The sequence below is a fragment of the Callospermophilus lateralis genome, chromosome 2, assembly GCF_048772815.1.
Source record: "Callospermophilus lateralis isolate mCalLat2 chromosome 2, mCalLat2.hap1, whole genome shotgun sequence".
Lineage (NCBI taxonomy): Eukaryota > Metazoa > Chordata > Mammalia > Rodentia > Sciuridae > Callospermophilus > Callospermophilus lateralis.
The window spans coordinates 204,235,776-204,248,252 of NC_135306.1; the positions used below are offsets into that span (position 1 = coordinate 204,235,776).

At 52.4% G+C, this 12,477-nt stretch overlaps 1 protein-coding gene and 1 pseudogene across 2 annotated transcripts; one reads left to right on the forward strand and one right to left on the reverse strand.

Moving 5' to 3' along the window:
• Nucleotides 1-138: 138 nt before the first annotated feature.
• On the reverse strand, nucleotides 139-6,235 carry Men1 (menin 1). Of its 2 annotated transcripts, none has more exons than XM_076847509.1 (10): nucleotides 6,150-6,235; nucleotides 5,318-5,778; nucleotides 4,197-4,405; nucleotides 3,904-4,032; nucleotides 3,565-3,605; nucleotides 3,395-3,482; nucleotides 2,667-2,803; nucleotides 2,141-2,276; nucleotides 1,552-1,716; nucleotides 139-1,355 (listed from the first exon to the last, which is right to left on the reverse strand). In XM_076847509.1, exons 2-10 carry the CDS (start codon nucleotides 5,760-5,762, stop codon nucleotides 873-875), a joined length of 1,833 nt encoding a protein of 610 aa, XP_076703624.1. In that variant the 5' UTR covers nucleotides 5,763-5,778; nucleotides 6,150-6,235; the 3' UTR covers nucleotides 139-872. The 2 variants fall into 2 exon arrangements, with proteins under 2 accessions (XP_076703624.1, XP_076703623.1); XM_076847508.1 differs by having other exon boundaries at nucleotides 6,162-6,216.
• On the forward strand, nucleotides 6,210-10,679 carry LOC143390572 (small ribosomal subunit protein uS5 pseudogene; annotated as a pseudogene).
• Nucleotides 10,680-12,477: the final 1,798 nt, after the last annotated feature.

Below are 12,477 nucleotides of genomic sequence, written 5' to 3' on the forward strand. Positions count from 1 at the left end.
GCTCTACAGGTGGGAACGCAAAGTCCAGAGCCAGAAGAAGGCAGGGGAAAGACGGGCCGTCCCACTTCCCGGCCCATACCCAATTTACCAGATGCAACACTGACACGTGTTTTTTTTAACAAAATGTATTCATCTTCCTTGGAACTGAAAAATAGATCTATGTACAAAACAGGAAGAGATCAGGCCCCCTTCACCCACTCCCAACCCCCTGCAGATTTCCTCCTGGTTCCCCAGAGATAGTCTGAACCTTAGGGAGGTTCCCAGAGGGTCGGAAGAGGTCCTGCTCTGATCTAGGGCCAGTTTGGTCAGGAAGAGGGCGGGGCTCAGTGTCCACACAAGCTAGGGGTGGAGCTTCGTGGACTCTAGGGACAGGGAGGAGAGGAAAATAGGATTCCCAAATTCTAGCAACGGGACTTAAGCTCTTCGGGGTTGAGGATTTGAATTCCCAAGGGATGGAGTTTTGAAGTACAGAAACGTATTCCCAGGGGCTGAGTAGGGTCCTTCGTCCCAGGGTGGAGGCAGGATATGTGCTCCGTGGGCTAAGGGAACTGGGAGAAACCCTGAGCAACACTGTCTGGCTTAGGGTCAGCACTTTAGTTGGGAGATGGGGCCGGGATTCCAGTTGGCCAGCTGGGATTCTGGAAGATGGGACCTACATTCTAACCACCAGGCCAGGGTCCTGGGCTGCGAGCTGGAGCAAATCACAGGTTCGGTGCCGGGGTGTGTAGTCTCTAAATCTGGGACCTGAAGTTTCAGGTAGGGGTGAGGTTTGGGGGCGGAGCCTGGCCTCTGGGTGTGGGGCTGGGGAAGTCTCCCCTCAGACTGAGGATGAGGCCTGGGTCCCTGTGAGCTGTTCAGAAGTCCCCAGCAGTTCAGAGTCCCTTGCGCTGCCGCTTGAGGAAAGAAAGAGTGTAATCGCTGGGTGTGGACACCTTCTGCTTCTTCATCTGCACTTGTGACTGCGCTGTGAGTTGCAGCTTGATGGCACTCGAATTGATTTTGGTGGCCACGAGCAGCTCCTTCATGCCCTTCATCTTCTCGCTCTGGAAAGTGAGCACCGGGCCCTCCGGCGGGGGTGACGACGGGAGAGTTGACCCCTGAGCTGCGCTGCCACCTTCAGGACCCCGCGCAGTGCTGGGGACTGTACCTGGGGGCTTTCGGGGAGGTCCCGACCCTGCACCCTGGCCTGAGCCAGGGCCTTTGTCCAGAGCAGGCTTCTTGGGCGGTGGTGGCTCCTCGGGCTTAGACTCCCGCCGGGGGCCCCGCCGCCGGCCTTCTCTGGCTTCCTCACCCCATGGCTCCTCAGCCTCTGCTGCCTCCGCATCTCGGCTCACTATGTGCACCTTCTGCCGGACCTGGGTGGGTGAAGAGAGCAAGCTGGGGGAAAGCTGAAGACCACTGGCTGGAATACCAAGGTCCAACTTCTGCCAAGCCATCTGCAGGTCTTAGTCTCATCTACACCCAGATGGCTGGGCAGGTGTGGCCTCTGGGCCACAAAGGTCTAATTCCCCATGGCTGCAGTCAGTCCCTATAACGCCCAGTCGCCCTCACCTGTCCCTCGAAGCGACCCAAGGACTGCACAAGGAAAGTGGCCCAGCCCACATGTAGCACAGGCGTGGGGCTGCCCTCCTCCCATTTGCAGATGCCATCATAGAATCGCAACAGGTGGGCGAAGCACTCAGGGTCCTGGAGAGCAGAACCCTGGCTCTGGGTACCCTAGGAAAGGGGAAGAAAGGTCACAGTCAGACTCTGTTAACACAAGGTGCAGGTCAAGACAGCGCCTAGGCAGAGCCCTGGCTGCAAAGGTAAGCCAGGGTCAGGAGTATCTTAGAACTTCCTTCCTAAAATAAAGCCAGTCCTCAGCCAGGATGGAGGAAAGGGCACCATCCCTTATCTCCATCCTACCCTATGTGAGACCCTGGCCATAAAAGAGACAGGCTTCCGTCTACAGGGTAGAAACTTGTGAAACACCTTGGTTCCCTCAAGCCCAGACCCAGGACCTCAGCTACAGCAAAAGGGAATAGAGGCCTCTTCTCTGGGCCACCTTGAATGCCCAGACCCCAGCCCTGCCTATGCAGTGCCATGGCTGGGGCACTGCAATGATGGGAGGGTGGATACTGGTGAGTTCCAGCCTTTTCACCTGGCTCTGCTCCCCTGGCCGCTCCTCGCCAGCCTCCAGCAAGCTGGCCGCCTCCTTCAGCAGGTTGGGGATGACATCATTGGCCACCTCAAAGAACTCCTTGTAGATCTCCTCATCCTCCCGGCAGTAGTTGTAGCTGTGAGAGCAGTGGGGCATGTGGGGGCTCAGCCATGGGAACCCCTAGGGAGCTGGTGGAGGATACAGTCCAGGACTCTCCCAGGGTCATCCACAGACTGAATGAATAAATGATTCCCCCCACATGATGGAATCTGTCAGCCCAGGGCAAAAGTGAGGAGGGGCATGCAGCTAGGGGTGGATCCCTGGATGATCAACAACTGGGCAGAAGGGGGAAGGAGGGGCTCTGAGATCCCTACCTCCTGAGTGATGGTGGCACTGGCTGCCTAGGGACTGGATGGAGAGGGGACAGTGCTTGGGACTCAGATCTCATGCCTGGATAAGAGTGACTGGAAACTGGGTGGAGGAAGAGTAAAGGACGGGCTAGGGGCCCTACTGGGGGGATCCTCACTCCTGGATGACAGTGGCCGTGTCTGCCCAGGCCTGCAGAGCTTCGCGCACATTGCGGTTGCGACAGTGATAGCCAGCCAGGTACATGTAGGGGTAGATGTGCTCATCCCGGTAGTAGGTCTTGGCTGAGGCAATGCCCTGGGGGATGGGGCAGAAAAGCCTCAGGGAAGCAGCCACCAGCTGCCTGGGCTGGCATGAGCACCCCATCAGGTCACACCCAGAAGGGGTGAAAGGAAGATCTCGAGTCCTCCTCAAGTCCAACCTTACCTCCACTCCCTGCCTGCCAGTCTGGGACAGACTGCAGAGTGGGGACCCCCACAGAACAAGGGTTGGGGAGGGGAGGAGTAGGACCTAGGACAGGTCTTTCCTACACACTCTTCTACATAAAACATCAGACTTCTAAGGCCAGTGACCCCCTGCCCCACCTCCCCTCCCCAATGCTCCCACCACATTTGACCTTTGCTACAGGACACAGGAAGAACAATGAGGGACAGCAGAAAATGCAGAGTTCCCGGAACAACCCAACCTCTGTCAGTCATAGGCTGGGGAACACATCTCAGACAACCCTAATTACGCCAATTACATACATGGTTGGTACAAAGTGGGACCTAGGTGGGCAATACTCCTGAATTCACAAAGTTCTTTCATGAATCTTCCCTGTCCCCAGAAAGAAGGGGACCCCAGTCATTTCTGGGGCCTCCCTTATGCCCCATCTTGAGATGCCCTCACCTTGTGGTAGAGGGTGAGTGGGTCTGGCCGGCCAGGGGTGGGCTCCAGCTCCTCCAGATCTGCCAGGTTCCCTAGTGCCATGGGGTACCTAGGAAAGGATCAGAAATCCAGGCTACCACCCAGCCCTCTGGCCCCACCAAGGCTCGATCTGGCCACTTCCCCCTACTGACCTTTCCAGATGTCCCAGGTCATAGAGCAGCCACAGCAGCTTCTAGGGGCCAAAGAAGAATTATGAACTGTGGGAAGGGGAGCTGCCTATCAGGCAAGGTCAAGGTGTGATCCAGAACCAGCAGGGACCTCCCACCAGGTAGGAAAGGGCAAAATTCACAAACCAGCCCTTTAACAGAATCAAAGCCCCTTCATGTCTCAATTTCACTCTCCCAAGAGCCCTGGGAATGGTGAATCATTCACCCCTCTTACAAAAGAGTTGAGGCTCCAGAAGGGAAAGTACCCCTGACCCCACAGCGGCCCAGCCTTGTCCGTGGCTGCCCCTTGGGCATACCCTTTACCTGCTGCAGTTGCAGCAGCTCCAGGGAGTCGGTGTGCAGGTCAATGGAAGGGTTGATGGCGCAAACCATGAAGGCTACTTCCATCTTGCGGTCGCAGCGCATGTATGATCCTTTCAGGTACAGCCAGCTCTTGAAAGGGGACAAGACTGGATGTCTCACGATGGCCTACCCTGTGCCTGCTTTGGGGACCCTATGTAGGTGGTGATGGGAAGAGGGGAGTATAGCCCAAAGTGTAATCCTTAGATGGCTTAATCTAGCAGAGAACAAAGGAGACAAGGTGGGGGGTACAATACCCGCTCTGCCACACCCGCGTTGACTGTCTGGCCCCTGCGGTCCTCGTTGCCTTTGCCATGCCAGGTGACTTCGGCTGTCTGTTCCCCATTGGGCCCAAACACTACCCAGGCGTGATCCTCAGACAGGGCCAGGTGGACATCCCGGAGACCCAGGGCCTGGCAGGCCCCCACCACTGCAAAAGCCACACCTGAGCTGTCCAGTTTAGTACCTGTGGAAGGGGACAGTAATGAAAAAGGATCCTCTGGACTTTGGTCTGGAGGAACAAGCCCAGCTCTTGATGCCCCTTCCCACGGCCCCCCAGCCTGTGCCCGTGCCTGAGGTGCTCCTGCCCCTCATTCCTTGATGCCTGCCCTCCTTCACAGCCTCTCCTTCCCCGTTTACTTCCCCCTTCCCAGCAAGAGACTTTTCTGGATTTCCCACAGCTTGACCCACTTTGACCCTGTCCCTTCCCTTTCTCTGTGACCCTATATTGTTTTTCTTAAAGATTTCCCTGTTTTACTACACCTATTAATTATAACAGGGCACTCTGGACAACACTTCACACACCCACCAAGAGATATTCCTAATTTAGTTCTACATTTTTTTCCTGTTAAGCCCAGAAATGACCTGATTCCTTCTCAACATGGCACGAGGATGCAACTCCATCCATGGGCCTTGGCACAGACTCTTTGCAAACCCTGAGCCTTAACCTTCTTAAGGTCAAGTTCATAATCTGTTCCCTTTCAAAATGGTTTATAGATATCATTCCATTTAAGTGTCTCCAAAGCAGCCCTCTTTTTTTCTCTCTCCCATCTCCAATCTGTGGCCATTTCTGTGCCTCATGCTGGGCTGTAGGACTCCTGTGGCTGCTCAATGGCAGGGCTGGGAGTGCTCAGGGGCCAAGGGTCAGTAAATGGATGTGGAATCAACTGATCAGGTTCCAGTCCCAGCCCTGCCATTCTGTGACTTTGGCACATCATATCCTCTCTTGGAGCTTCAGCTTCCACAACTGCCAAGGGAAAATTAACACCTGCCCCACCTCACAAGGCTTACAGGTCTCAAAAGGGCTCTGTAAACCACACAGTGTTAAGAGGAGGTGGACCAAATTCATTTTCTCCTTGGCCACCTGTCGGGCTCCAACCTGTGATGAAGCTGAAGAGGGACTGGATGTGGGCCCGGTCCTTGAAGTATGAGCGGCTGAGGCTGTTCCATATGACATCCGAAACCTTCTTCACCAGTTCCCGGCTGGAGACGCCCCCCTCTCGCGGGTAGAGCGACAGGTCAACCGCGCCGCGGATCTGGGCAGTGAAGCGGGCATAGAGGGCAGCGATGATGGATAGGTCGGCCACCGGGAAGTAGGTGAGGCCACCAGGAGGGTCGGGCGCAGGACTGGGCTGAAAGGTGAGCTCGGGCACGTTGGTGGGGATGACGCGGTTGACAGCCAGAAAATGCTCCACAAAGCCCAGTACCAAGGAGAGGAGCACCAGGTCTGGCTCTTCTCGGCCCAGCTCGGCAGCAAACAGGCGCACCACATCGTCGATGGAGCGCAGCGGGAACAGCGTCTTCTGGGCGGCCTTCAGCCCCATGGCGGCGGGCGGCGGCCTGCGGAGGAGCCGGGGGGGGGGGGAGGAAGGGTCGGGCTCGGCGGGAGAGCCCCCTCCCAGGCTCGGCTAAGATTCTACCCCCGCAGCTCCCCTGCTTCTCTGCCCCCTTCACCCTCCGCTCCACCAGCTGCCTGTCCTTCGTCGGCGAGACCCCTCAGTCGAGGCTCCAGGGCCTCCTCGTCCCCTACAACCCTGGGACCCCCAGCCCCGATGGGGTGCAACCCAAGGATTTTTCTGAGGTCCCCCAAAGGCCGCTCCGCCTCCTTCCTGCGACCGTATCCCCGAGCCCCTAGAGTCGTCCGGAAGGCGCTCCCGGGCCAGCCCCCCTAAATCCCAAGGAGAGTCCTGGCCTCGGACCCCCGCGCCCACCTCCGCGCTTACATCCCACACAAGGCACCGCGGCACCCGCCGCCAGGAGCCTGCTGGGAAATGGAGTCCCGCCCCCTCGAGCCGCACTACTTGCCGGGAAGTGGAGTCCGAGGCTGTGCCCCGCCCTCGCCGAGTCTTGAAATGGTGGCACCCTGGATGGCCGTGGTGGCTTGTGGGAAAGGTAGTCCGCTAGTCCGGACATCCGGGAGGCAGGTAGGAAGGGAGGTGGCACCACCTTCCCGCGGTCCTCGGGGATTGGTTTCTCTTTCCACGCAGCTCAGGAAAGGAATAGGGTACGCGGTGCCTTGTGGGAAATGTAGTCTCCGGCGTGACCAGAGTGCCAGGGTGGGTGCTTGCGCTGCTGTAGGTTGGCAAGATGTGAGCAAAACGGGTATTTTTAAACACTGCTAGGGTGTGTATGTGTTCAGCCATGTACTTGACAATTTAGCAATGTCCAGTAACGCACGTCTCATGTTACTCCGTGTATAATAATTCTCTCCTCATTCTGAACATGAGAAAAATCTAACAGGCAGAGAACATTGAAAGAACCTCTGCAGTTATTTATATTAGGATAGAAGAAGTTTAAAAAAGAGAGTGAAGTAGGTAGCTCTGAGCTTCCTACATGGGTCTTCAGGGCATACCATTGCAAGAAAAGAGCTATAGAACAATAGGCATGCTAGGACAGTATTTATATTAGTGACATTGAAAACAATACTAAAAAGTTTCTACATCATCATTCATCCATTCGTTTATTCACTCAAGAAATGGATTTTTGGGCTGGGGATGTGACTCAAGCGGTAGCGCGCTCGCCTGACATGCGTGCGGCTGGGTTCGATCCTCAGCACCACATACAAACAAAGATGTTGTGCCCGTCGATAACTAAAAAAAAATAAATATTAAAATTCTCTCTCTCTACCTCTCTCTCTCTTTAAAGAAAAAAAAAAAAAAAGGATTTTTTTCCCTCCAGACTGGGTATTGAACCAGGGGCACTCTTCCCCTGCCCTACACCTCCATCCCTTTCTATTTTGTTTTATTTTTGAAACAGGGTCTAGCTAAGTTATCCAGATTGGTCTCATTTGCCATCCTCTAGCCTCAACCTTTTGAATAGCTAGGATTACACGCCCAGTTAACAAATGTGTATGTGTGTCCTACAATAACTCAGGCATTCCATCTGGGCTCTGGGTATAAAGTAGTGAATAACCAGATTAAGTTCCTGTCCTGTTTATTATTTGTAGTATTTTCTCCTCTCAAAATTCATAATGGAGGGGGGAATGGGAGGATGAAATGAACCCTAGATGGGACAGAGGGGAAAAGGGAGAGAGGGGAAGGGAGGGGCCATATGGGTAAGAAAGATGGTGGAATGTGATGGTCATCATTACCCTAGGTACATGTATGAAGACACAAAGGATGTGACTCTAGTACACCCAGAGTTATGAAAAATTGTGCTCTATATGTGTAATATGAATTGTAATGCATTCTGTTGTCATATATAACATTAAAATTTAAAGAAATGTAATAAATTAATTCAAATTTAAAAAATCATAACTCTAGCCTGATTATGAGAAAATACCTGGCAAACTCAAATTGAGGGAGATTCTAAAAAATACGTTAGTGGTACTTCTTAAAAGTGTCAAGATCATGAAAGACAAGGAAAGATCCAGAAGCTTGTAAATTAGAGACTAAAGAGACAAGACAACTAAATACCATGTATTTTGGAGTGAATCCTGGAAGAGAAAAGGTACTTTGGTGGAAAAACTGGCAAATTGGGTGACCAACCATCCCAGTTGGCCTAAGTCTGAGGGGATGCAGCTGCTGCAGAAGCTTTGGCAACCTCCTCCAAGGCGGGGGTTGGGGCTGAAACTGTGGCTGAGGCAAGGCTGAGGATCAGGAGTGGATGCCAGTCACCAAGCTGAGATCCCTGGCCAAGGACTTGAAGATCTAGTCCATGGAAATCTAGCTCTTCTTTCTACCCATCAAGGATTCTGAAGTCATTGACTTTTTTCTGAGGGCATCACCCAAGGATGAAGTTTCAAATTCATGCCTGTGCAGAAGCAGACCTGCGCTGGCCAGGGAGCAGGTGCCAGGCATCTGCTGTTATCTGGGACTGCACTGGTCAATAGGGTTGGGAGTTAAGTGCTCCAAGAAGGTAGCCACTGTTCTCTGAGGGGCCATCATACTGACCAAACTCCCCATTGTTCCTGTGCAGAGAGGCTACTGGGGGAACAAGATGGGCAAGCCCTAAACTGTCCCTTGCCAGGTGACAAGCCACTGTGTTTTTGTGTGGGTGTGTCCCATCCCTGCCCCCAGAGGCACTGGCATCATCTCAGCCCCTGTGTCCAAGAAGCTGCTGCTGCTGCTGGTATTGGTGACTGCTACACTTCTGCCAGGGGCTGCATTGCCACCTCGGGCAATTTTGCCAAGGCAACCTTCCATGCCATCTCCAAGACATATAACTCCTGAACCCCAATCTCTGCAAAAAGACTGTGTTAACCAGGTCTCCCTATCAGGAATTCATCACCTTGTGAAAATCCATACCAGAGACTTTGTGCAGAAGATCCAGGCTCCACCTGTGGCTACAACACAGGGTATTTATACAAGAAAAATCAAGCAAAGCCAGGTGCAGTGGCACACAGCTACAATCCCAGGGACTCAGGAGGCTGAGGCAGGAGGATCACAAATTCAAAGCCAGCCTCAGAAACTTAGAGGGGCCCCAAGCAACTTAGACCCTGTCTCAAAAATAAAAAGGACTAGGGATGGAACTCAGTGATAAAGTGCCCTTGGGTTTAATGCCCAACATCAAAAAAAAGCAAAAGAGGGGGCTGTGGTGTGGCTCAGTGGCAGAGCACTCACCTAGCACATGCGAAGCCCAGAGTTCGATCCTCAGCACCACATAGAAATAAATAAATAAAGGATAAAGGTTAAAAAAAAAAAAAAGGGGGAAAGAAAGTGAGTGAAACCTGAAAAAAAAAAAAGTGCCTGGGACGTTATAATTTTAGCTAGGATGCCTGAAAAGAGCCTCACTGAGAAGGGGGGATTTGAGTAAAAACCTGAAGGACATAAGAAGACCAAGTACAAAGGCAGAAGTGTGATCCACAGTGGCAGAAGCTGCTGCTGAAGGACTGAGCAGTAAGTATCACTGTGGAAGCCCCTGACGACCTTATGAAGAATAGTTTAGGAGCAAAAGTCTGATGGGGTGGCCGGGCACAGTGGCACATGCCTATAATCCCAGCAGCTTGTGGGGCCCAGACAGGAGGATTGTGAGTTCAAAGCCAGTCTCAGCAAAAGCGAGGCACTAAGCAACTTTATGAGACCCTGTCTCTAAATAAAATACAAAACAAGGCTCGGAATGTGGCTCAGTGGCCGAGTGCCCCTGAGTTCTATCCCTGGTACAAAAAAAAAAAAAAAAAAATTCTGATGTGCTTGGGCTCATGAAAAAGGGGAAGAGAGTAATTGGAGACTGGGCTAACACAGGACTCTCCCAGTGACCTTCACAGCAATGGGAAGTAGAAAAGTATGACAACTGGAGAAGAAGAGGGTGGAGGAAGGTTGTGCGTGATTCATAGAGAACTCCATGGCCTTGAATGAGTGAGGGGAATGGGCTCCCCGTGCAGGTTTGGCTCTGCCAGGAGCATGGACAGTGAGCCACCATAGCTGCAGAGAAGTCAGGCACAGGTGAGGGCTGCACCAGTTTTCCTAGTGCACTAAGATGCCCAATCAGTCATCATCTGCTCTCCAAGTGTCACCAGTCTCCTCCTTCACGCCTCTGCTCAAATGTGACCTTCTCAACAAGGCCAACCCAGCAGACCCAACCATTCTACCTCAAATCACACTATGTGATCTAAATTCCTCCACCAACACCTTTACCCTGCCCAGATCTATTGGCTTCTCCCCACTCAATGCCAATAACACCCTTTGCCTAGTGTCATAACTGAAACTGACTCCAGACCTTGCCAAATGTCTGTTGAGGGGCAAAATAGCCCTACGATGAGAACCACTGTTCTAGCATCCAATGTACTGACTCAGTGTAATTACCTCCTACCACCAAAATATCAGTTTCACAGGACAGGGAACATGTGCGTTTTCTTCGCTAATGTGTCTCATGTACCTAGAACATATCTGGCACATAGAGATGTCAACAAATACTTGCTGAGATGAGCATGGTGATACACACCTGAAACCCAGTGACTCAGGAGGCTGAGTCAAGAGGATAGCAAGTTTGAGGCCAGCCTGGACAACTTAGTGAGACCCTATCTCAAAATAAAAACTATAAAGGGCTAGGGATATAGTTTAATGGTAGAGGATCCCCTGGGTTCAATCCCTAGTACTGATAAAGAAACAAAGAAAGGAAGAAAGAAAAGATGCTATTTCAACTTGTAATCAATATAAAAATTACTAATGATAATTTCCATTTCTTTCACACCGAGTCTTGGGAAGCAGGTAAGCAGCTGATACCTCAGCACATGCATGTCCATTCCAAGGAGCCACAGTGTTCTCAAGCCCTGTTTGGCTGGCGGCTCTCATCCAGGATAGCCTGTGAGTGTGAGCAATGCTGGGAGATGAGGGCTCCAGGGACCTGAGAGAGCTGGTGGCTGGGTCATGTATGTGGCATACTGGAGAGTGAGGAACAGGATGGAGATGGGAGGTGAGCCACCCCAGGCTGGGAGATGTCAGAAACGGAGTGAGCAGGAACAGCTGACAAGGGAAGTCTGAACTTGAGTGTCTCGGAGAGGGAAGAAGGAGGACATATGTAGGTGGTGATGGGGGTTGAGGAAAGTGCCCTCACCACCTCCTCCAGGAGGAGCAAGGTCTGCAGGGAAGTGGGGGGCACAGCCAAGACCTCAAGGAGGGTAGGACTGTTGGAGAAAGGGATGAGGACCAGGAGGGTTTGCTGAAGATGGACCATCATCTACATAGGGCACACGGCAGCTATCAGGGGCTGAGGGGCAGGAATGGGCCACAGAATGGCCCAGACATGCAGAACTTGGGAAGCCAGAGTCTCCTGAGTGAACCTGACCTCTAAGGATAAAGGGCGTGACCCCTTCTTCTGGTCTCAACACATGGGGTGGGGGTTGGTGAGCCAGTCAAGTGTGAAGGCAGGGATCTGGCAGGTCTTGTGTAGGGCATGATGTAATGAGGAGCATGTTGCATCAGAAAAGAGGAAACCTAACTTGCTGGCTGCTACCCACTTCCCAGTCCTGGGGCCACAAGTGGCTAAGAGCACCTAGCGATTAGCCAGAGGGCATTGCCATGGGTTGTGATGAAGAATCAGACCACCTCTAGGATAGGCTCAGAACCCTTCTGCCCTCACAGACATTACTGTCTGTAGGATGGGTGTAGATGTAAATTCCCCCCACCCTGCTGACCTTTACCCTGATTGGCTCCTGTACATTATATTAGCTGTGTGTGTTTTCTCATTTATCGAGATCCTGCTTTGACTGTTCTCCCTGGCAAGTCTGATTGTCCTCCTGCAAGGGAGGGCTGGGTGCGGGCGGCCAGTGGACCTTTACTTTTCTTGGTTCATGCTGGTTGGGGCGTGCTCCCCCAATCTCTCCCACAGGTCAGGAGGGAACAGGGGGCTAAAAACCCCAACGGTCTTGGAGCACCAAATTGATTTCTGCTGCTGGCAGCTGGGAGGCCAGGCAGGGGCCTCTTCCCACCACTCATACAGGACATGCATGCTACACACTGCACACAGGAACATCAATACCGCCATCTTATGGGACAAAGGGGAATCCAGTCTCTAAATCGATTACAAAAAATATTTGCATATTATTGTCATTAAAATGACTTTAAGGGCTGGGGATACAGCTCAGTTGGTAGAGTGCTTGCCTCGCATGCCCAAGGCCCTGGGTTCAATCCTCAGCACCAAAAATATAAAATGTTGAGAAAAATTAACTTTTCAAAGGTGTCAAAATTTGGAATACTGAAAGTGTTTTGCTTAACTCATTGCTGGGTGCCAGGGAAGGAGGCTTTTCTCCCAATTGGGTGAGGAGTAGCTTCAGTCTTAGCACAAGTCCTCTCTTTGGGCCTGTGCCCCCCAATAGGTGGAAGAAACACTTCCTGAGTGGTCTGAAAGCTTTTTATGTCACTGTCTCACTATAAAGCTCACCTGACATGGGTTTTACAGATTCCCATTTACAGATGGGGACACAGGCTTATAGAGGCCAGGTAACTTGCACAGACAGACTAGAACCCAGGTTGTCTGACTCCAGCCTGGGCTCCTAACCAGATCCTAGAATTCCATACCCAGCCTCCAACCCCCATTACCAACCAGATGGTGGCACCCCAGTTCCTTCTCTGTATTCGGGGAAGACCAGCTTCCAGGATC